The sequence below is a fragment of the Rhea pennata genome, chromosome 13 (assembly GCF_028389875.1).
Source record: "Rhea pennata isolate bPtePen1 chromosome 13, bPtePen1.pri, whole genome shotgun sequence".
Taxonomy (NCBI): domain Eukaryota; kingdom Metazoa; phylum Chordata; class Aves; order Rheiformes; family Rheidae; genus Rhea; species Rhea pennata.
In genome coordinates, this window is record NC_084675.1 from 5,189,724 (window position 1) to 5,211,934 (window position 22,211).

General features: G+C 36.8%; 1 protein-coding gene across 1 annotated transcript in view; it reads right to left on the minus strand.

Annotated features, from left to right (window-relative positions):
- Window positions 1-1,064: 1,064 nt before the first annotated feature.
- Window positions 1,065-22,211, minus strand: part of SLC6A2 (solute carrier family 6 member 2) — a 64,545-nt gene continuing 43,398 nt past the window's right edge. Inside the window, exons 9-14 of the mRNA XM_062586849.1 lie at window positions 19,498-19,626; window positions 18,154-18,253; window positions 9,637-9,737; window positions 5,338-5,505; window positions 3,610-3,681; window positions 1,065-1,864 (exon numbers count right to left, since the gene is read on the minus strand). Of these exons, the coding sequence (XP_062442833.1) occupies window positions 1,841-1,864; window positions 3,610-3,681; window positions 5,338-5,505; window positions 9,637-9,737; window positions 18,154-18,253; window positions 19,498-19,626 (594 nt within the window). The 3' untranslated portion in view covers window positions 1,065-1,840. The remainder of the gene's footprint in view (window positions 1,865-3,609; window positions 3,682-5,337; window positions 5,506-9,636; window positions 9,738-18,153; window positions 18,254-19,497; window positions 19,627-22,211) is intronic.

Below are 22,211 nucleotides of genomic sequence, written 5' to 3' on the forward strand. Positions count from 1 at the left end.
AAATATTCAGAGGTAAGGTCCAGAGGTAAACTCCAGGCAGGATTCAACTGAGAAGCTGCTGCCTCTGAAAATTAGTGTGTGTGTGTGTGTGTGTGTGTGTGTTTGTGTGTGTGTATATATATGTATGCGTTTGTGTGTGTGTATATATATATGCATGTATGTATAGTGATACTGGAGAGAGTCCAGCATAGGGCTACGAAGATGATCAGAGGGCTGGAGCACCTGCCCTGTGAGGAACGGCTGCGAGAGCTGGGCCTCTTCAGCCTCGGGAAGAGAAGACTGAGGGGGAATCTGATCAATGTGTACAAGTACCTGGAGGGAGGGTGTCAAGGGGATGGGGCCAAACTCTTTTCAGTTGCCCCGTGTGATGGGACAAGAGGCCATGGGCAGAAATTGAAGCACAGGAAGTTCTGCCTGACCGTGAGGGGGAATTTCTTCCCTGTGAGAGTGACGGAGCACTGGCACAGGTTGCCCAGAGAGGTGGTGGAGTCTCCTTCTCTGGAGATCTTCAAGGCCTGCCTGGATTCAACCCTGTCTAACGTGCTCTAGGTGACCCTGCTGAGCAGGGAGGTTGGACTAGATGATCTCCAGAGGTCCCTTCCAACCTTACTGATTCTATGATTGTATAAGTATTTCAAAGCTACTGAGTCTAGCGATCAGTGGAAAGATACTACAATGGTAAGTGATGATAGAGAACAAGAAACAGCCCCCAAATATAGAGTTTGTTCCGTGTCTTCTAGCTTGCATAATGCTACTGGAGAGAGAGAAGAGCAGGAATAAGTTTAGAGCTGAGTATGCCTAAAACATCCCTCTAAGGTGTTCGGTACAGTCTTACGATGTTTTAGTAGGTGAATCCACATGATATGGTAATAGCATGCTCACAACAGCAGAATAAAGCCAAAATTTGGTATTTTGCTGCCTCTGGGAAGATCAGCTTATTCTAAAAGTCATTATCACTATTCCTATGTATTTTATATACTGTACATTCTTTATTTGGCACAAAAATAACAAAACTATTGTATATAAGTTGGCACTTAACTGAATAAATCTGTACAGTATGGATCTTATGATAAAGTCATTTTAATTGTTGACATAAGGGAATACGTTTCAAGTACAGTGTGTTATTGAGCTATATTCTGTACTCATTAGCCACAACAGAAATTCCATTCCTGTTACTCTTCAGCTTGTATAATTAAACTGCACAGAAAATGGCAAGGACATATACAGAAAGACAACCTTCTTCACCAAGAGAAGAGACTACTAACAAACCACTGAAAATGAAGCACTGAGTCTTCACTTCAGAAGGATGCAGACTCATATCCCAAAGGATAGTATGGCAAGAAAGCTAATGACATTAATACATAGCTAAAGTTGCTCTTTTCTTACAGTTGAGATGTGCTCTTTCCTTAAAGGTCTAAGAGCCTTCAGGTATTGTTGTCTTAAAACAGATTGTGGCATGAATATCTAAAGTATTATTACTGTCAGAAAAGTTTAATACAGTTCTCCAAGATAAAAGAGCCTTTAACTTATGTCTACTTTTTTTCTCTGCTCCCTCCCTCCTCCACTTCTACCAATAGCAAAGCTCACAAGTTTTGGTCATGTAGGGATCTTGTGGCACCAAAAGATATAAGAAAAATTAAACTCAGTCTTTAAAGATCATTTAAAGCCAAGTAATAGAAGGGAGGCATTGAGAACAGAGAGCAGATGTCTTCCCTCAAAGAGTCAGTAGATAAGCTCTGAGCCAGCCTGGTCCAAGCATAATGGAGGGAGCTTTGAACTTGACTTTTCTGTATTCCCAGTTTAGCTTAATATATTGGCTTTTTCCTCAACCTGTCAGTTGTCATATTGTTAGCCAGTGTTGAAGCTGTAAGGAAACAGAATTAATTATTTGATAACATTATTGATTCAAATGATAGTGATGAATTTTCAATACATTGACAAATGTAGAGTTAAAAGGAGGTCTCAAAATAACTGATAGATTTTTAACTAAATTCCTTTTGAATTCCAATTGAAGGTGAGAAACATTCAATGTAAGGATTATTTGTCATCTTTTGGTTCAACTTTAAAAGTCAGAGTTGCTGAATGGCAGGTTTAGCTCAGTTGGTTAGAGTGTGGTGCTGCCAGTGCCAGGGTCACGGGTTCAATCCACCTATGGGCTATGCTGAGGGTTGGACTTGGTGATCTCCAGAGGTCCCTTCCAACCTTACCATTCTATGAATATGTATATATGAGTTTTGTGCTGATTTAGTTAGGGTAGTTGGTGTTTTGCTTACAAATTTAAGATTAACAAAGCATTAACTATGCTTTAGCAATATTAAAAATCACAAAGCTTTTCCTAGCTGTTCTTTGAAGGCAGCAACGAATTAATATAAGATGCCTTAGTGTTAGACGTTGTTTGAGGAATCATTAGGCATTTGCTTCAAAGTACGGTCTCTTCTGCTCTAAGTGAAATTCACTTGCTTTTGTTTCTGACATAATACGTTTGGGTTTAAATGATCAGATCTGTGCAGGAACAGTAGTGTGTATCCCATTAGCACAGGACAATCAGCCTCTGAAAATCAAGTTATTACTTACAGCTGGAGCATTAAAAGTCTTTAGATAGCTGAGGGCAGGGATTGGGGGAATGAGAAGGCAGGAAGGGGTGCTGTGCTACTGCATAATCGCACATAAATTGTGGTCATGAGACAGGAAGCCTTTTCTTCCTTTTTCCCTTCTGCTTCCCATAAATCTACATTTGGATTATTTCCTTTAAAATACAAAAATACATTATACTTCAAACAGTATTTTTTCCATTATAGTTCTTAAGTTTATTTCAAAGTGAACAAAAGACATATTTTTTAATTTGTTTTTATCAATACCAATGTACAAACCACCACTATAAAATCTGGGTCGTATTTTGAGGTAGTGTGCATAATACTAGCTGCTTTCAACTGTGAAGGCAGAAAGTGGTTCAGCATTAACTGTACATGCCTCATATTTGCATCCTTTTTATCTTCTACAAAAAGGAGTTATTTCAGTCAGCTATTTGCTTAAAAAAAAAAAAAAGGGCACTATTTGGAAACCTATAGTGTATTTTTCCACTGCTGCTTAAGGAGTCTCCAGCAGTGTTTTTAAAGAACTGTGGGGAAAGCACATTCCGTTTTAGTAGCATATCATTTCATCATGGCCATTTTGTTGAAGTCCAACACTGGGTATTTAACTGTTTAGCATGCCTTGATACATACTTGGAGTTTAAAAAACATGACTTCAGATTGCTATGTAATGACTGTGAGGGAGAGGATATGACTTCTTCAAACATGCCTGATGGTCTGGAAATAAATTCATCCCTTGATGAGATCTCATTGTATTTAGATATGACCTAAAATACTGGATGCAAGTAATTTGTAACTTTGTAGGTCATGCTTAGTCATTTCTTTAATGGTGGAAAGAAGTGGTGGAAGGCCAGAAGCCTTCCAACAGTTGAGCCTCCTGCACCACATCATGATTGCCAAAATAAAGAACCACAGACCTGTGAAAGGTTCCATGCTGAAGAGATTTTGCCAGCAACTGCAGCTTTGCACCAGACAGGAAAGGGTTGGTAGCAAGAAGCATGATGAAAGAAGTACAAACCTTAAACTGCCTGACACTTCCTTGAGCCACAAGATGGTGTTCGTTTTCAGGTGTGATGCAATATGCTAGTCTCTAAACCAGAGGGGAAGAAGAGGAAAAAATCAGCCATATGAAGTGGGATTATATCTGTAATTATGGGGAAGTAGTATGAACTTTATTTAAAACAGTAACTTAAACCTTTAATATCGCCGAGTCATGAGTCTAACTCAGTCACTGAGAGAACAAGCTTATAATAAGCCCCTTGGTATTAGTCTTTAATATAAGGAGCAACAGTAGAAAGCTTATGCAAATACTGAGGTCAAATATTTAGCAAGCGCATATGGAAGAGAATGCCAGGAACAAGCTGGTATCACAGGCCTTACATCCCTGAAATTCACACTTTTCTTGGGACTTGTGTCAAAATGGGATTGGCTAGTCCCAGTGGCAAAGGAAGGGGGGCACTGCCTATTCCCAGCTCATCCGCCTTGTCCCTCTGGCTGGCTGTCTGGTTCCATTTGCAATTGTTTGCAGATTTTTGGCTTATCATGGACTTTCAGCTAAACTGGGGAGTTCCCCTTAGACTAAGTGCATACCTTGCGCCCTACTTTAATAGCCGCGATTTACTCCATTATATCTTATAATAGCCGTTTGGGTGTAACATACAAGGCTTCTGCTGTATTTTTCATGAGGAGATTGAAGACCTGCTGTCCACATGAATTGCAAAAAACCAAAACAAAACAAACAAAAAAACCCCTTGTTAACACTGATTAATAAGAGAATGTAAATTGCTCTATGGCATGGTTGTGGTGGTGAAAGATGCTGCTCTCTAGTATCCTGGTTCTGTCACTGTAGTAGTTGAAAAGCAAGAGGCTAGATGATGAATCCATAGGCTTGCCTGTACCATAGGATTTAGGAGCACTTCTGGATTTCCAAATCTATTTCAGCACCTTGGTCTTATTTTGAATATAAATAGTTTCTTCAAGCACTTTGATATTATAGCAGTGATCACAATGAAAAAATCTGCAAGGAAATTAATTCTATCCTTGGCAGAGAGCTGAACTAATTTCAGTAAATAGGAAACAGGAACACAGATTTAACAGGAAAAAGAAAAGCACACAAATACTGTATGGCTGCTGCTAAAGACAGAGTACTGGGCTAAATGAGATCTATTACTCTGACTCAGTAAGGCATTCTTTATGTTCTCAGTGGATACTCATTTAATGAGTGCAGCCCATCCTGCACTCATTGTTGCTTTAGGGACCCCTTCCAGCATATAGTTATGTGATTAGACTAATATAATGCTAAGGCAGGAGAAATCTGAATTAATTTTGTACATACAACGGTTTACAATATTCTAGTATAGCATAATAAAGCATACCTTGGACCTAACTGTGTTCAGGTAGAGCAGCTGCATGAAGATCATACTTGATAGTTAAATATGAAGATACTATATTCTGTATATATTTTTTGTTAATAAGGAAAAATATCTCACCAATTAGACTAATTATATGCATCATAAATTAATAAATTTTTTAAAGCAGTGGTGCTTTCTGGAAAGCTAATTTCTATCTAGAAACTGGAAGAGGATGCACTAATTCTGCCTTGAAAAATCAATCCATCAGAGAGCTGGATTCAAAAGATCACTCTTAAGTAAGTAATATGTTTGGGGAAAAAGAGAAACAAACTGCCAACTTATATCCAGTCATTTCATTACAACACTTCAAGATATTTTGCTAGCATTCCACTTACTTCTTTAAAGGTCCCACGCGCATTCATCAATTTGTAGATAATATAGGCAGGCACAAGTATCATTGAAGATAATGCTATTCCCCAGCCAATACGATTTGCCCATAGAGGGAAGGTGTAGTCATCGTATGTCAGAGGTTTGAAATTTATTATGCTGACTATCACAACAAACTAAAGAAGAAAGAATAAAAAGAACCATGATTTTAAAATATGAAGAAACTGAGTAGAATGGAAAATAGATTTCATCACTGTTTGATTAGGCAGCCAACCTAGGGGATATTTAAACCCAGCTTCAATATTTACCTTCATCCTGTCTACTTTGCCCTTTGCCATTTAAACTGCAGAAACTCTTGATGCATTTACTAGTACTAACAACGAGTTAATTCTAGGTGCTCTGGACACAGATTATTGGTGGGATGATCAGGTGATTGTCTTATTGCGTCATTTAAACTGGTAGTGTTAGGGATGTAAAATGAAGAGATCTCTTCAGGAACTGTTTTTCTCCCTGTTTTCCAGAGGCCTGAGGTTTCATTTTCTTAGAGAAGTTTGTACCCATTTTTCAGTGAGAAGAATGATGCAAGCGTTAGCATGGTGCATTTACTGGAGAAAGGTCATATGGTCTTAAGACCTGAAAACCAGAAATGTATTACATATACCAGGGGCAAGAAGGAAAGTGTGGGGTATCACCCCATTTCCTTCCTGTTAAATCTGTATGGGTTATGTGCAATATGCAGAGCTCCTTAGTTTGCTTCTCTGGACCTCTGTATTCTGTTCCTTCTAGCAATTTCAAATTATAGCTTGAGATTACACTTTCAAAGGCTACCCAAGGCAAGTAAAGGTTTGGGTTAAAGGAAACCAATAGTGTGAGGTCCTGTTAATCAAGTATTGATTCAATTTACATTTTTTTTTTTTTTTGTTGGTGTTACACAGCTGTAGAAAGATTTGAGAAAAGGCTTTAAGGAGATGTTTCCTAATGCTAGATTTCTGGACAAGCTCAATTTCCCTTCCCCTTGTGGAGAAATGTGTTTATCATTAGGAGCTTTTCTAATGCAAATTATTTCCAAATTATCCAAACTACATATGTCAAGTAATTATAACTGATTTTTTTTTGGTATTTATATTTATGGTGCTTATAACCTCATTTTTTTTTGGTGAGGCACTCCATATGCTTGATACAGTTGTTGTGAAATGCTGCTGCTTAGATCAAGTGACCAATTCACTTGAATTTTGCATTTTTAAATTCTAATGGGTAATAGAAGACTGCCTTTTTTTTCATCCTAATGACTATTTTACAGCTTTCTCGTATTAATTTATAAGTTAATTTTGGTCAATTTAATTTGCTTTATTTTTTTAATGCATTCAATGCAGAAACCAAAAGATAGGCTAGAAGAAGGTATATTTAAACTTACTTTTCTCCAACAAATCAAGATTGTAATGTCCATTAGAAACTTGAGAATACCTACAGTCATAACAAAACTGCATACAAAATATAAAAATTCCCTGGAGTTAGGATCACGAGGACCCTGTTTCCACAGGTTTTCAAATATATTGATACCCAATAATTAAATTGATGTGTCCCAATTCTAATGCTTTCAAATGGAAAAAGTGTGTTATGGTGAGATGGAAAGATACATCACTTACTTTCCCTGGGATCCTTATACTGTATCCTGTAACTTACGAGCTTCTGTAAGAAGGCATTGGGGCTACTTCCCCAAGAAATTTTACACTTCTGGAAAGCTTAGACTGAGAATTGGATCATTTTTTTTGCTAGCTAGTTTGCTAGACCTTTGCTTAAATTTTAGAGCACAAAAGCTCAAGATATTTGGTATAGCCTTTGCTCTTTCTAAAACTTGTCAGCCTCCGTATGAAGTGTTGCAGGCTATAGCTCCATATTAAGCTTCTTTACAGAACAGTATTTAGAAGGATAATACATGCTTGCTAAATGTTTAACTAACTGATTAATTGGGGCCAGACGCAAAAAAAAATGACGATAACTTTGAGTCTGAAGGCTGGGTCATCAAAGCCTCTCCAAGGTATCCTTAGATACTGGGTACATCAGTACAGCTTTAAGAAGCACAGCTTTATTACAGTTAATATCCTAAAAGCATAGTGAGGTCAAATTTCCCTATGTTTACCCTAACCTTTCAATTTACAAATAAGCCTAGGAGATGATCCCAGCGTAAAACTGTAATTTTGTTCTGAACCAAACGTTTGCACAAAACAACTAAATGCTATGTTTACAATTTGGGAATTTTTTTCCAAACGCAGTGAAGCATTTGTGTGTGTTTCATATCAGGCAGCTTACTATGTATATTTAATACATCTCTTCAGTGTTTCAAAGAGCTAACCAGTGGGATAATTGCATACAACTTATTCTAAGGTGTTTCTCCACAGTTGGGATCTTGGTGTCCATTAATGAAATATGAATTACCATTGGAAGATGTGTTCTAATACACATATTGTAAATGTAATGATTTTTAATCAGGTAGTGTTCTTGAGTATATTGTTGCAATTTTTGTGTTCAGACACAAAGCACACACGTAAAAGGTTATGTCTCAAGAGGTGGTATACATAATACAGGCTTTGAGAGAAAGAAGCAAGTTAAATCTAGTGGTAAATAACTCCTAAAATGTTTTCATCTTACTAAACTGCTAGGTATAATCAATAATACATGATTTGGAGCTACTGAAAAAACACGTGGAGGAGCAGATGATCTGCAATAGCCAAAGATCAAGTTGATATGAAAACAGCATATGTATTTGTCCCCCTCTATCTCTCCAGTGATACAACGAACACTTAGGCTTTTTTTAATCTAGTAATAAAGCATCAATACAAAAATATAAAGGATACTAACTTTATTCAGTTTCTTTTCATATTCTATATTAAGCACTTACCTTGTCACATGCTAAGTTCAATTACAATCAACTTGTTATAATACCAGAAAATCTGGTGATAGTCTGAACTTAATATGAGTTACAAAGATAAATGTACCAGTGTTTCAGAATATACAACATCCGTTACTAAGCACATTAGGAAAAATATCCTTCTTGGGTAACTCACTGCATGAATATTTAAGATATTTTGTCATCCACTGAAACATCTGCTTTTGGTTGCTATCAAGTTTAGAATAGAGTATTGGAGTGTCTGTTAGTTATCTTTGAGAAAGTGTTGCGCAATCTTTAACAACCTGAGTGTCTGGAAACATGCTTTCTACCCAATACAGCCTTTTGTGTAAAGGAAGAGATGGTTGGTTTGTTTACAATTTGGTTTAACATCTGTTGGCCATTAATAAAAACAGAATGAGCAAATCTTGAAGTAGAAGGTCAAGTGCATGGTAATGAGCAGCAGATCCAGATTATAGAAAAGTGGATCAAATTTAGTTTCTCTCTGTAACCACAGAACCCCAGTGAGACAGTCTGCAAAGCATCTAATTACTGGAAATAGGAAAGGTTAACTTGGAGTTTGATTGCTTTAATTAAAAGTGTATTTTTTTTTCTGTGTGCTTAGGTAAGGCTAGTATATAAGCACTATTTAGTTATTACTTAAGTAATGTGAAATTCTGAGAAGTGTGACATGATGCATTCCAAGTAATGGATCTGATTTGATCTGGTATAAAGTGGTAACATTTATTTCATTAAGTTTCTCTATCTATTTTTTTTTTAACTAACCATTTTGTGTAGTTTTTAGGTTCTGTAAATTCAGCTTTTTGGAATTACTCTGTTATTCTTGCTTCCAGGATGAGGCCAGCCACAGGAGATGGTAGTTTTAAACAGAAATCCATAGCAGTTGAAATGAGAATGAGAAGGGGTGGTAACCCTGAATTATGACACTCATACCTATATTTATTATCAAGGGAGAATAAAATTATGCAATGATTTAGTGGTACGGGAATTTCAAGATTAATGATTTTAAATCACAGGTGGCCTCAGAGCCTTCTTTTTCAGCACAATCTCGTATCTGCCTGGTTTTATTTTCTAGCAGAAAGATTAGTGTTTAATTACCGTGAATGCTGGGGGAAGCACTCTTAGTGTTTCCATAAGAAAAGCTGCTTCCTTCAAAGCCTGCTAAAGGGTAGGAACAGGTGACCACATCCACAATTAGCTTTTCCTTCACAACTGAAGTACTTTGTATAAAATACCATCAGTACCATGGAGGAGAAAAAAGAATTAAATTGTTGCCTGCTATTTCTCCTAACCATATCAGGAATAACAACGAGCATCTTGCTTTTGTTACATATTCTATATTGTAGGAAGCAACATACTAGTATTTTTTTTCCATGGGGAAATAGTTATTAACACTTACCAATAAAAAAGCAGGGCTAACAAATTTCCAGCACAGTCTCCAGTAGAGGCCTGGCTTGAAGCCCATCATCTGTTGGATATCTTCACTGAATCTGTCCACCCCTATGAGGTAAACAGAAGGAATGTGAACATCCAAATGACATGAATCTGAACTGGTCATGTTGGCGGCATATGCAGATCTTAGCTGTTCTTTTCCAAAGTGGGAATGAACAACTTCCAAATCAGAAGACATATAGGTCAACAACATTGGTCTCCTTTCAATGAGTAGATCTGTCTTTGAATTTGATATATCTAAGACTTAAATGTTCACGAGCATTTAAGGTCTGTTGCAAATAGTGTTACCATTAAAAAGACGAATTTCACAAATATCTAGCAGTTAAATTATGAAGTAGATGCAACTCTTTTCACTATGGTTGTGAACTATTGTAACCTAAGTACTCAGCACTCATTCATGGGTACATTGAAGGAAAACCCAGACCCGTGTACAGACTCATTTCTAGTAAAGAAGTAGATTGATATAATTCTTAATTATCCAAAAGGAAGTTTTATTTGTTCTGCTCAATGGCGTGCCTCACTTTTTTTCAGTGTTTCACTAAATATCCCAGAATATGCATTACGTCTATAACAAACATCACTTCATCTTTTATCACCTCTTCAAGGAACTGGATAGGTGCTTCTGTGTAAGCATGTACAGAACTATAGTAATGAGGTGCACATGGCCTCTTTAAGAGTATTCAGTTTGCTTTCATAATATCAAATCACTTTCTAAAATTTTCACCACGGTATGCATCTTAATCTCTACTAATTTAATATAGGTGTTGTGGTAGATATCTTAGGAAGTAAATGATCTGTTTATGTGAGTAAAAAACAAGAGTACTGTCAAAACCATAATCTGTTGAAGAAATTAGTGCCGCAGAGGATAACATGAGAAAATTATGAAATGAAGATGTGAATCAAAAATCTGTCTTGCTAATTATACCAGTGTATACACTGTGTGTATGTGTGTATGTATATATATATATAAAAAAAAATATACACACTTATGTATATGTATACTGTGGGTTTAGAAACACGTAGGTGACCTTGTTTGCTTGGTTAGTGTCAAAACCTGGATATTAGTAACATAAAGTATTTCAGTATAAGGCTTTGTATACATATAGCATGCAAGTAACAGCATACAAAACTTCCATTGTCTGCAAGACTATGTAACATAACTCCCTTCAAAATCACTTAAAGTTAGTTACCTCCAGTGGAATTCACTATTCACCACAGTTTAGAGAAATGAAGGCATTGGAGGAAAGTTTTGGGCAAGTGATAATGGCCAGAGTGGGGAGAAGAGTTGTAAATGCTCTCTCAGATTAATCAAGTTCTCACAAAGCCTTCAATGTTCCTTGAGTATCTAGTCTGAGATTTTTCACGTTTCAGTATCTTCACATTGATAGTGTGTTTGTGTGTATGCATAATTTAGTGCTTTTGAAAGCTGAATTTTTAATAGGTATGAAAATGGAAATGCTCCTTTTGAACAAATAGTGCAGTGGAAATCTCTTCCCACAGCTAAAGCAGAAAGGCAGATCTTTTGTAGACTCCTATTTAAAAACATTATTTAGACAGTGACCTCAAAATTGGAGAATAGTTCGTGCTGTCTCAGGCCAGTGTGAAAACCAAAAGTTTGTTATACTAGATGCCTCAGGACATACCGAGTTCTATAGCATTAAATGAGAAAGAGGAGGCTTTTCAGGTCAGTGTCTCTTAATTCCTTATGGCTTTACAGATTTAAATCAGCATTATGACTTACCTCTCTGAATACCATAGAAATGCAGCACAAGCATAATGTGCATCCTGGAAGTAGCACTAGTCTGGTTTAGCTATGAATTTTGAGTAGTCTACAAGGGCATTTCCATGCTTTGCAGTGAAAAGCAGTTTCAAGCTGTCTGTATGTAAGAGGAATGTATCTTTTTACTCTAGTAATATTAGTTCATGCTAATTCACATTCTTTGGACTTGATTCTTTTCTGGAAATAGTGTAGTCTCCAGTGGGACATTTTCCATCCTTAATATTTTTTAATTTAATTTGATACTTTTTTTGGATACATATGTCTGCATTAACTGATAATTGACTATAATCAACTATACAAAGCCAATATTCCTTTTTCAGTGCTAGGACAACAACCATTTGAATGGTAGTTTCCTCTGAGTTTTTCTAATGAATTTTATTGTGGTTGGGTTTCCCAGTATGAGATACTATCTTGCAAAAGTTTTGTCTAAGCCCAGACTGTTTTCCCATTTTTTTTTAATAATTGAGTGATTACTACTGCCATCAGAATATGAAAAAATTTCCCACTCAGAGTTGTCTTTAAACAGAAAAAAAAAGGTAAGTCTTGAAGGTATTGGCTCAGAGGTAAGTATTTCTCTGATTAGTGTAACGTGTCATGTCCAGCTACTGGTTTCTTAGGTGGCATTATACTAGAGAAATGTTTTCAACAAATTTGCTTTTAATAGTGAACCCTACTGGGTGCACAGCTTTTTGACATAAATACTTGTTTGTTAGGAATACAGTAAATAGTTGTTTCTCTTCCTGGGGATGAGATCAGTAGGATTTATTTAATTCAGTGTATTTAATTACATAAGACAACTTGGTTGACCCTTTACATTCAGTCAGAGAAATGTGTTTACCAGCTTTGGACATTTGAGTGAAAACTTTTTTTATTTTTCTTTTCAACCCAGTGTTATGAACAGGTGAAGCAAGGTATCAGAATCAAAGAAACAATCTGCAAATGCTCTGAGTTTGATCTGATTCTATTTTCAGTGCCTTTTGTGAACTTTAGAGTGACTGAATTTAAAGTGCAGTGAATCTGAGAGGGAAATTTATCATTGTGCAGAACGTCAAAGACAAGGACTAGATAACGTATGAATAAAATTTTTGGAAGTCTCAGACAGACACCCCCAAGCCCAAATAGTGCTTTATGGTCAATTTCTACTGAGAACAAGAAAAAAATAGTCTGTGCTTTGCCTTTTTCAACAGCATGCTTTTTTAACACTATACATTTTTCAAAGTAGGACAAAGCTGTAATTATATATGACAGTACTTGGTGCTTCGGTTTTTTACATTTCTTGAAAACATTTACCCAGTTTCCTTGTGATTCTGTGAGATAAGCATGCGTTATTGGTGACTCCTTCAGTCACTCCAAATTACTTGCCTGGAGACTTGGTTGACCAGTATGGAAATCTCCTTACTTTTTCAGTGAAAAACTAATATATAGTTAGAGTTTATGATGAAATGTTGGTTCAATACACTAATCCCAAAGAGAATTTCAGTGTAATTTCTGAATTATGTAAATATTGAAACTCCTTGGGAATGTCTCTGCTGTAATTGCCCGTTAAACGGCACAGAAAATTTGGCCTGTTCTATCTGTAAATCATACTGCCATGTCAAGAGTGTTAAATCAATAAGCAACAGAGAACTGATTAAGAAGAAAGTGAAAAATAGATTTGGCTATAAATGCAAGTTATCCTCCTAATATTGGAACAGTGTTCTTTGAGCCCAGTGATGGAGAGATCAGAGTTCAGATGCAATGAAAGTCTAGACATTGCCAATACCATGTGCCCTGTCTGCCTGAAAGACCTCGGCAAGTCATTTTGCTGTGTAGGATCAGCCAGTTCAGTTGCACAGAAGCTCTTGTGCATTTCCTGGCCCTGGGGTAAAATTGTTCAGCAGCTATAGCTGAAATACTTTAAGGGCATGTTTCCAAAAAGTAGTGTCATGGCTCTGACACTCATCTGGAGCCCTACAGGCAATTTTTGTGTGTGTTGCTTTCCCCTCCTATGTGATACAAAATAATCTTTTCTAACCTTGGATTTTTTTTCAAATTGGAAAGTAAAAGATAGTAATGATGCAATATTTAAATGAATTTAAATGAAATCAATAAATCAGATTAACTACACTGAATAAGAAAATGATAAGAACTATTAACAGCAGTCATCCTGTTAGAGAATTCTTTTTTGTCCTTCTTTCAATTTATGACCATTGTCTTTTGTCTTCCTATCATGCACCTAAGTGAAAAGCCTTGGCTCTGTTTCTCAAAACCTTCCATGTAGGTACTGAAAGGCAGCTACCAGGGTCCTCCAGTGGGTCCCCCCCAAGCCTTCTCCAGACTCAACAAGTCCAGTTCTCTCAGCCTTTCTTGAAATGGAATGTGCTTCAGTCCCCAGACCATCTTTGTAGCCTTCCACTGGACTCTCTTGAGTTTAGTGGTTGTTTGTACTGGGGGTGCAAACAATGGGACACACTATTGCAGGTGCAGTCTAGCAAGTACCAAGTAAAAGGGAGGAATGACTTAATCTCCTGGTTGAGCCCTATTAGCAGGAGCATAGTAGCTGTTAGCCTTCTCTCCTGCCAGCTTGCACGGCTGACTGGCATGTAGCCATGTCCCTGAGCCACAGTTCCTTGATTGCATGTAGCAGATCCAGAAAAGGATCACTCCTCATTGCACATCTAGCACCTGTGTTAAGAAGTTACTCTTGACACCTTCTCCTGTAAGAACCAGAGTCTAATCTGTACTTGCCTCATTTGTGCTTCCATTCTGTGACAGTTGGTGCAATCATACTTTTTCTTCATTGTCTTTTGTGCCAGGCATATGTATCAATACAAAACCACATGAGCAAAGGATGTGTGAGAGCAGGTAATGCTTGATGAATTTCTCTCTTACTTTTGCAAAGTCAAATAGTTCATTTTTTTTCAAATAAATTGACCTTAAAGACTGAAATTTCAATCTAAAGTATTTTCTTTGGAAAGACTTTCACAAACTGAAAATAATAGACCTGAAAGTGAAGATCGTTGCTAACTTATTCTAGTCATCCAGGAAGATGCTCATGTTAGAGATTCTGACTGAGTGGAGATTTTCCTGCAAGGGAAACTGAACAGCAGATTTGTATCCCAGGGAGAACTGTTTGCCTTTCCTTAGCATGTCTGTCAAGAGGAGTGAGCTCAGGGTTGCCCAAGATGAAAAATGCTAAAAAAACTAGCAGTCTTAACTAAAATACCTGTTTACTAAAACAAACTAGTTCTTCCTTCTCTTACAGATTCAAGTGACCTTTGCAAGCAGAAACTTTACAGTTAATGAATGTAGGTTTAATTTGAACTAAAGATAGAAATTTGTATGTTTTTGGTCTGTGCCAAAATGTCAAAGGGTGCCTTCAGGCTGGCTTAATGTTCCTGCTGGGTCACTAAGGCAACTGGGGTCTAGCAGGAAAAAAAGGTGGACAAGATCATGCCAGACTTAATCAGTCATAACGGTTCAAATAGCACCCGAGGCTGTAATAAATTTTTATATATATATATATATATATATATATATATATATAAAACAGCAGGTCATATTGTGTCAGTAAAAACATCTATCGGCTTGAGACAAATGAATAGATATTTTCCCTGTTAGAGAGAGGGAGAAGAAGGGAAAGGATGATGGTGAAGGACAGAAGTTGCAAGAAATAAATGAACCTGAACTATGCTTGGCGGGGTTACTCTGTGGACCACATTCAAAACCTAGCCATTGTAAAGCACAGTAAATCCTATTTTAATAGCAGCAGATAATAACTTGCACTTACTGAACAGTGATATTTTTATACCTCTGCTTCCAAGCTAAGCTATGATCACTCTTCCATGTTCAGCTCTTATACATCCATTAAAAACAGTTGCCTGTAGCATTTGGTGCCTCCATTTATTTTGAGAGACAACAGCAGATAAGCTGCTAGCTCTGTGCTGGTGTTGGAGGACAGAATTAGCACTTTAAAGCTAAAAAATTTTGCTTTAGTAGGTTGAACAGCTTTACACAGGGATATCATTCCTTCAGCTCTTTCACTCATCAGCAGTTTTTAATTGGGAGGGACAGAGTGACTAGAAGAATACAGCGATATGGTACAGATGGGGTAAGTCAGTGGCAGCAAGAATAATAGTGTCTAAAGACTGACTCATACATCAATTACAAACACTATCTCTGAATAGAAATGAAGAATAGAAATGACTTTCAGAGGGAGAATAATCATATCAGGAATCAGGGCAGCTAGTTCAGTACAATTCAGTGGGAAAAGGATTTGCAGGCTGCTGTGACTTCTGAACCCTTAGAATGAAGAGAAAAGTGTGACTAAACAGGAAAGTATGACATGGGAATTAGGAGAACATAGGAAATTTATAGCCCAAGAAGGTTGATTAAATTGAAGTTTTAGTGGAAAGCAATTTCAGACACAACTGATGGCTTGGATCATTGCAGTGTAAGACCTCCCAAGGTTTTCAGTTTTAGATCGATCATTGAGTTAATGCGAGGTTTTTGATTAATATGGGGTTGATGAATTGATTCTCTCTTACCTGTCTAATAGATTTTGGCATTGTATTGCCAAAGTATTTGTGATACCTCTGGAAGAAAAACAGTGCCCTCTGAAAAGGAGCTCATAAAATGAGGAATGTAAATTTAAAACCAAGCCAGCAAGAGGGAGCCTGAGTGTTTATTGGGTTTTGAAAGTGAATAAGCATAACTGTTAATGGCAAGTGGTAGTGAGAGATAAGTACTGAATATAGAAGAATAATTTGGAGGCATGTTTTCAAAATTTGTGGTATCTGTGAAGGTGATTGGAAACGCATTCAGTGAGGTTACAAAGACAGCTGTACTGACCGTTTGTATTTGCAAATTAGAAGATTGTGTTTTTTGGAGAATATTTGTATCCTGGAGAAATTCTCTGGTATCATACTATAGGTCTTCTTGCTTTAATTTTCAAGGTAACTATCTGGAATCTTTGGAGGAAAGCTAGGAAATTCAACTTCAAGAAAACGAGATATTATTTTAGAGTCCTTATAATTTTACTAATTCTGTGACAGGATGAAGAATTGAGAGCATCCTCCCCAAAAGAAAGAAAGATGATGTTTTTCACTGTGTTTCTTTAGCAAGATATGCATAATTCAGACTGATCTAATTATATCTGATTTTTTTTCTGTATGATTTTGTGATTAACAACATTTTATAATTTCCACTGGTCTGGAGGTAGAATCTTTTCCAGTGAATAAGACTGAGGTTATGAATCCCTGTATCTTCTTCTGTGATAGACGACTTCTTAAAGGCTCAGTCTGTCCTCTAGCTTGGGGAAGGAAGCAGAGAATAGAAATGTTTGAAACTCTGACACCAGATATTAAAAACTCCTCACCTATTAAATGTTGAATAGGTAGGATACCACAGGCCAGGCCTTCTCCTACATTCTTACTACCTTTTATAACTTTATAATCAGAGGTTTGGTTGAGTCTTGAAATATTTTTTTCTGTAAGCAATGTGCAGTTTAACGTTTTTGTTTTGCTTCCTTGGGAATAGCAGCGGTCAACTTTTTTTGTCAGTTATAGGACAGGACTGTGTTTTTTTTCCTTAGTGAAATTAGACAACGCAGGACACTTCTTCACCAGATTCTGAAGTTTCTGGAGGTTAAAGACTGAACTCAAGCAGACTCAATGTCCCCCTGAAATTGTGCTGAAAGCACAATTTCAATATTCAATATTTTTTTCCACCAAGGCTATAAAAGTGCATTCACGTGGGTTTAGAGAAGTCATAGTGGTTGTTTGCTAGTATTGTGGTCATCTTTTACAGCAGGAAAGAACAAAATATTTTTTTTTCTTCTTTCTTACAAGACTTGAATATCTAGTGTGTTGTTTTTGTTTATGTTTTTTTTTTAGGGAGGAGAAAAACAGTATGGTCAAAATAAGGCCAGAGTAATTATTAAGGAAGCTAGGTGCATCTTCTGAAACTTAACTGTCAAGTTATACTTTTTTCAAGATACTGTAGCACATCTAGTTGTCGCAGAGTGATTCCATCTTAATTCCAGAGGTGAACTGAATACTTCTAGAGCCTGTCATACTGAGGATAAAACCATTTACCTGACCCCTTTCTTATGGCATATATTAATTCTATTTCTAGGATTTCTAAGGTGTTGTTGGATATTCCACATCATGCTGTGAAATAAGATAAATTCTGCTGGAGTGTTTTATAATATTGTCTAAAACTAAAGGGATTAATATAGAAATTCCTAGAAATTTATAAAGACAATATAAACTATCCTTTTATTTCTATTGCATGTAAGCTTGGGATTGGCTGTGGGGAAATCTTGGAAAGGAGGAACAGGTGAATCTGTATTTAGGCTAATCTACTTGCTTTGAAACCACATGAGGGGTACCTGCCACTAGAAGTCATCAGCTGTGTTAGCAGCTGCAAAGCGCTGGTAAGAGGGACAGCATTGTCTTCCATTTGCAGCCTTCTTCACAAGGCAATTTTCTTTGGCTTTGTGCTGAGTTTCAGAATTTGGCCCACGGAACATCTGCATTCCTGTCACTATTTGTAAGTCAGATGAAAATCGCTTCCTGAAACCTGGCTTGTCATGCTTTTCTCTGTACAAAGACGCATTATTTTCTCTCGAAACAATATCAAGCCTATCATGAGCACACTTGAAATTCTAGAAAATATTTTTCAAGTACAAAATCAAGTGCTTACCATAAAACCAGGAAACTCCAATTGCCTCCATTAGAACAGCAAACAGTATAGAAGTTCCAGCTGCAAATGTGTCCAGAAGTGTGAGCACATAAATTCCACCCTAGCATTGAGGAGTTAAAACATGCATCAAAACAAAGTCACAAGTGAAATCACTTTAGTAGTTTAGTTTCTAGTTAGCAGAATTCTGCTTTACTTGAAATATCTTAACTGAAGTATTCTAATGTAAAAAAGAAAGAGCCCAATTGCTTTAGTTCCCTTGAAGGCAGTGGAGTTGCACCCATTGGCACCTGTTTAGGATTTCAGGCTCTTACCTGTTCAGGAGCACCTGTTTCGGCTCTTACCCACTGAGCATCTCTCATGCTTTAGGATTTTTACCCCAAGTGAACGTTTGAAGGAGGAAGGAGCATGTCCAGTTCTTTAGATAACAATAGGGACAGCATGGTATTGAAAGGATAGTCATTTATAATATAATATACAGTTTTCATTTCTCAAATTCTTTCCAGTTTGAGGAAACTAGTAAAGTTATTGGGATATTTTTTAGTGTAAAAAGAGCTTTGTCAACCTGTAAACTTATGCAATTTCAGTAATTTCAATAATAGATTTGGAACCATACCAGGAGAATAAAAGAGGTTTGAACATATCTACTTTCATTGCAGCAACCTCAAATTTAGTGTATTTTTGACATCTTTGCCTACAGGGCTTTTTGCCTTTTTGTCAAAAATAGGAAGACACTGCAGGACATCCAACCTAGAACATTGTGATCCTCATTCTTCAATTAACTATCAAAAGCCTGGTAAGGCAAATGATTAAGGATGAAGAAAATCTTGGAAGATGGTTGTGATATGCAGTACATCAGATTTTCAGGATAGGTTATCAATGTGCTTTTTATGGTGTTAGTAGTAGTAGATCAGCCCCACGTATACTAAGGGAATGTATGGGAGGGAGAGGAAGTTATTCTAAACTCCACTTTCACAAGAAGTAAATGCTTCTATTAGTAAATTTCATTTGCTTCAAAAAGAGAATAGCTGGGAGACAAAGGGCATAGTCACTTGAAATTTATAGTTTCTCAAACAGGGATAAATGCTCAACACAGTTGCAGTGAATATGATAAAATAACACCAGGATTGCACAAATTTCTTTGGAACGAATGTTTGTGGGTTCAGTTAATAACTAATAATCTTGTGCAAAAAGACCAGAGAAGCATTATGATAGACTCAAAAGTAACAGACTAGCCATAAAGTCGTTTAAAAATTAAATGGCTGCCTGGGAGACACGTGTTTCTATCTTACAGGGTTAATTGCATTTTTAAGGTAGCTTGCTGACGGAAACTTTTGTTCTACTTACATTGGTGATACAAAAAAGGGCAAGTAGGAAAGTGCCAAAAGAAACACCAAAGGTGAAGAGCTTTCTGTGCTGCTTGAGAATTTGGAAGTCATCTGCCAGGCCAGTGATGACAGCTTCCATTCCACCCATCTGAAGAAAGGAAGGCAGGAGCTCTGGTTAAACAGGATTGATGCACAGTCGAAATACAGATCAAGCAATGTAAATCAGATTGTAAGTCATTCCTAAACTTACAGCGCTGGCATACTGAAGTACAGCTTGCTTTTCATGGGTAGAGAACTGAGGATGCAGTTAGAACTGGTCAAAGTGCCATGGTTGTTAGGGCTTGGTTGCCCTATCCTGTACTCACCCTTTGCTGACTCATTGGGGTAGTACATAGAGAATACTTTGGGAAAAATAGTATGCAGTTGAATAAACTGTGGAGAAAACTGGTAGCTTAACTGAACTAGCTCTTTAAGAGACTTTTAATACAGAGAGACAACATTCTTCACAAGCATCCAGGAAGAACCTATTGACCAAAGATTTGTTTTAGCTGTTGATTATCCAAATCAGTCTGACAAAGACCAAGAAACATCATGGTAGTAACCATGATTTAATTTTTCTGTTTATTCCATGAAAGAATTTTACTTTGTTTTCTCAAAGTAAATGCTGAACGGTTTTTTTCTTGTCTTTCTTAAAAAATATATATTAAATGTACTTTCCAAGTTTTCATTGAAATTGCTATTATATAGGTTGTTTTGAATTTTAATTTCTTTATACTAGTGAAAGCATTCTGCCCCTCCTCCACCAAGAAGTTCTGTGAAAATGAATTCAAGCCTCCTCATAATGAGGAACAAACTTATTAAATATTTTAGAATCCTTCAGAAAGGCTGGATTCCCTCCTTTTTCTCATGCTGAAAAAGCATGACGAAACCTGGAGTGTATGGTGCAGTATAGTAGTTGGTTAGCAGATACTGGCATATTCCAGCTTCTTCCTGTAAGAATTTGGAGAAATCAACATCTCATGTTGAAATCAGTAGCTGAGAATTGTCTCTCTAGAATGAGCGATTCCAATCTAGAGCCAAATGGCTGGGGATGGAGGAGTAGGGTGTGGATTTTGTGGGTGTTTGTTTTTTTGTTTTTAAAGGAAACTAATAATCACAAGCAAAATGGCCCAAAACCTAGTCTTGGCTTTTATTCAGTGATATTGTAGGGGTGCCATCTGTGAATACAGTCAAAGATAGATTAATATTTGATGTTCTCAGAGGTGGTTACTATGTTGGCACTTTAACAGACTTGGAGAAGTTGGGAATGGAAATAGACCCTTTGGATTCTCTTGGGTAAGGGCCACTTGTTAATGTATGGCTGTGCTTATTCCATGTGTTTGTTTTCCCTGGCAAGCTAGATGAATACCGCAAACACTTGTTCTACTTCCTGTCCTTTTTGTTTTTATTTGCCAGCACTTGGGTGATGAGATTTCGCTTTCCTTAAGTACTTTGACAATTCATACAGACATCTGTATTTCTGGGCCAGTGCAGGTTTATATGCATGAGTGAAAATATTCATGTATTATTCTTCATCTTTAGTTTTGGGTATTATTTCATTTTAATTAATTTAAGCTTTAAAATTTTGATTTTTCCATTCAAGGACTTGATCAGTCGGAGGAGAGAGTTAAGACGACCACCATACAAAACACTGCATCACCTGAATATATTTGGTTACACTCAAAAATCCTGAACAAAATACAAACAAGTAAATCCCTACCCCAAAGTTATGGGCTAGCAAGAAGGGGAAAAATTTAGCCAGTTTATCAGCTTGTAGTATTTTAGTTAGCTCCACAGGAAAGCTCCTCCTTAGCAAGAGTTCTACAGTCTAAAACCCTATGTCTTCACTCACTCAAATGTATTACAGCCTTAATTTACTGCATTAGTGAAGTTAAATGGGATGTAAATCTTGTCTGTGTTTTTCTCTTAACTCTGCCCTGTTTCTGCTAGTCACTTAGATTTAGCATACTGGAATGCTAAATTTTTCCAGCCTTCATAGCTGCTTACATTTGAAAAATGGCCAGAATAGAAACCCAGATACAATCTCACCTCAATCTTTTGAATAAGGATCTTAGTGTAAAGATTAAGCCAAACTTTAATGAGTCTGAGCTGGAATCCACACTTCAGAAACATTCAGACCTGGATCTGAACCTTACAGCTCATATCTCACTCCACAAGCTCTCATTCAGCTATTTGCCAGACATGATCAAAGCCTGCTTCTGCAACTTTTTTTTTTAAAGGTTTTTTTCTCAGTTTTGCTCTTTTCCCTGCCAGTTCTTTCTTTCCTTTTCTTGTTCTTGAAAATGAACAAAGTTTTCTGAGGTTGCAAGCAATGGAAAAAGTATTTTTTCATTTTCAGCAACAAATTCCTAGATCAGCTGTATACATTCTGAACTACACAAGAGGCTTTAATGCTTTAGAGTAGTAAAGAACTACCACCCTATAAACATGATGAGTATTTGTTCATGGCAATGTTCTTTGAAGACCCCATTTATTTTTCCCTAAAAGAAAACAACTCTTAAACTAATTATTACAGGATGTCTGGATGCCTCTTTAGCAAGAGCAAAGCAGTATAAAGGCAGTTAGGGTATTTAGCATATTTTCTATATGGCTAAAGTTTTTGTGATCCTGAATAGCATGGTACAGTATAACTCATCACTTTGTAGAAAGAACAAATGCTCTTTAGTGCTGAAT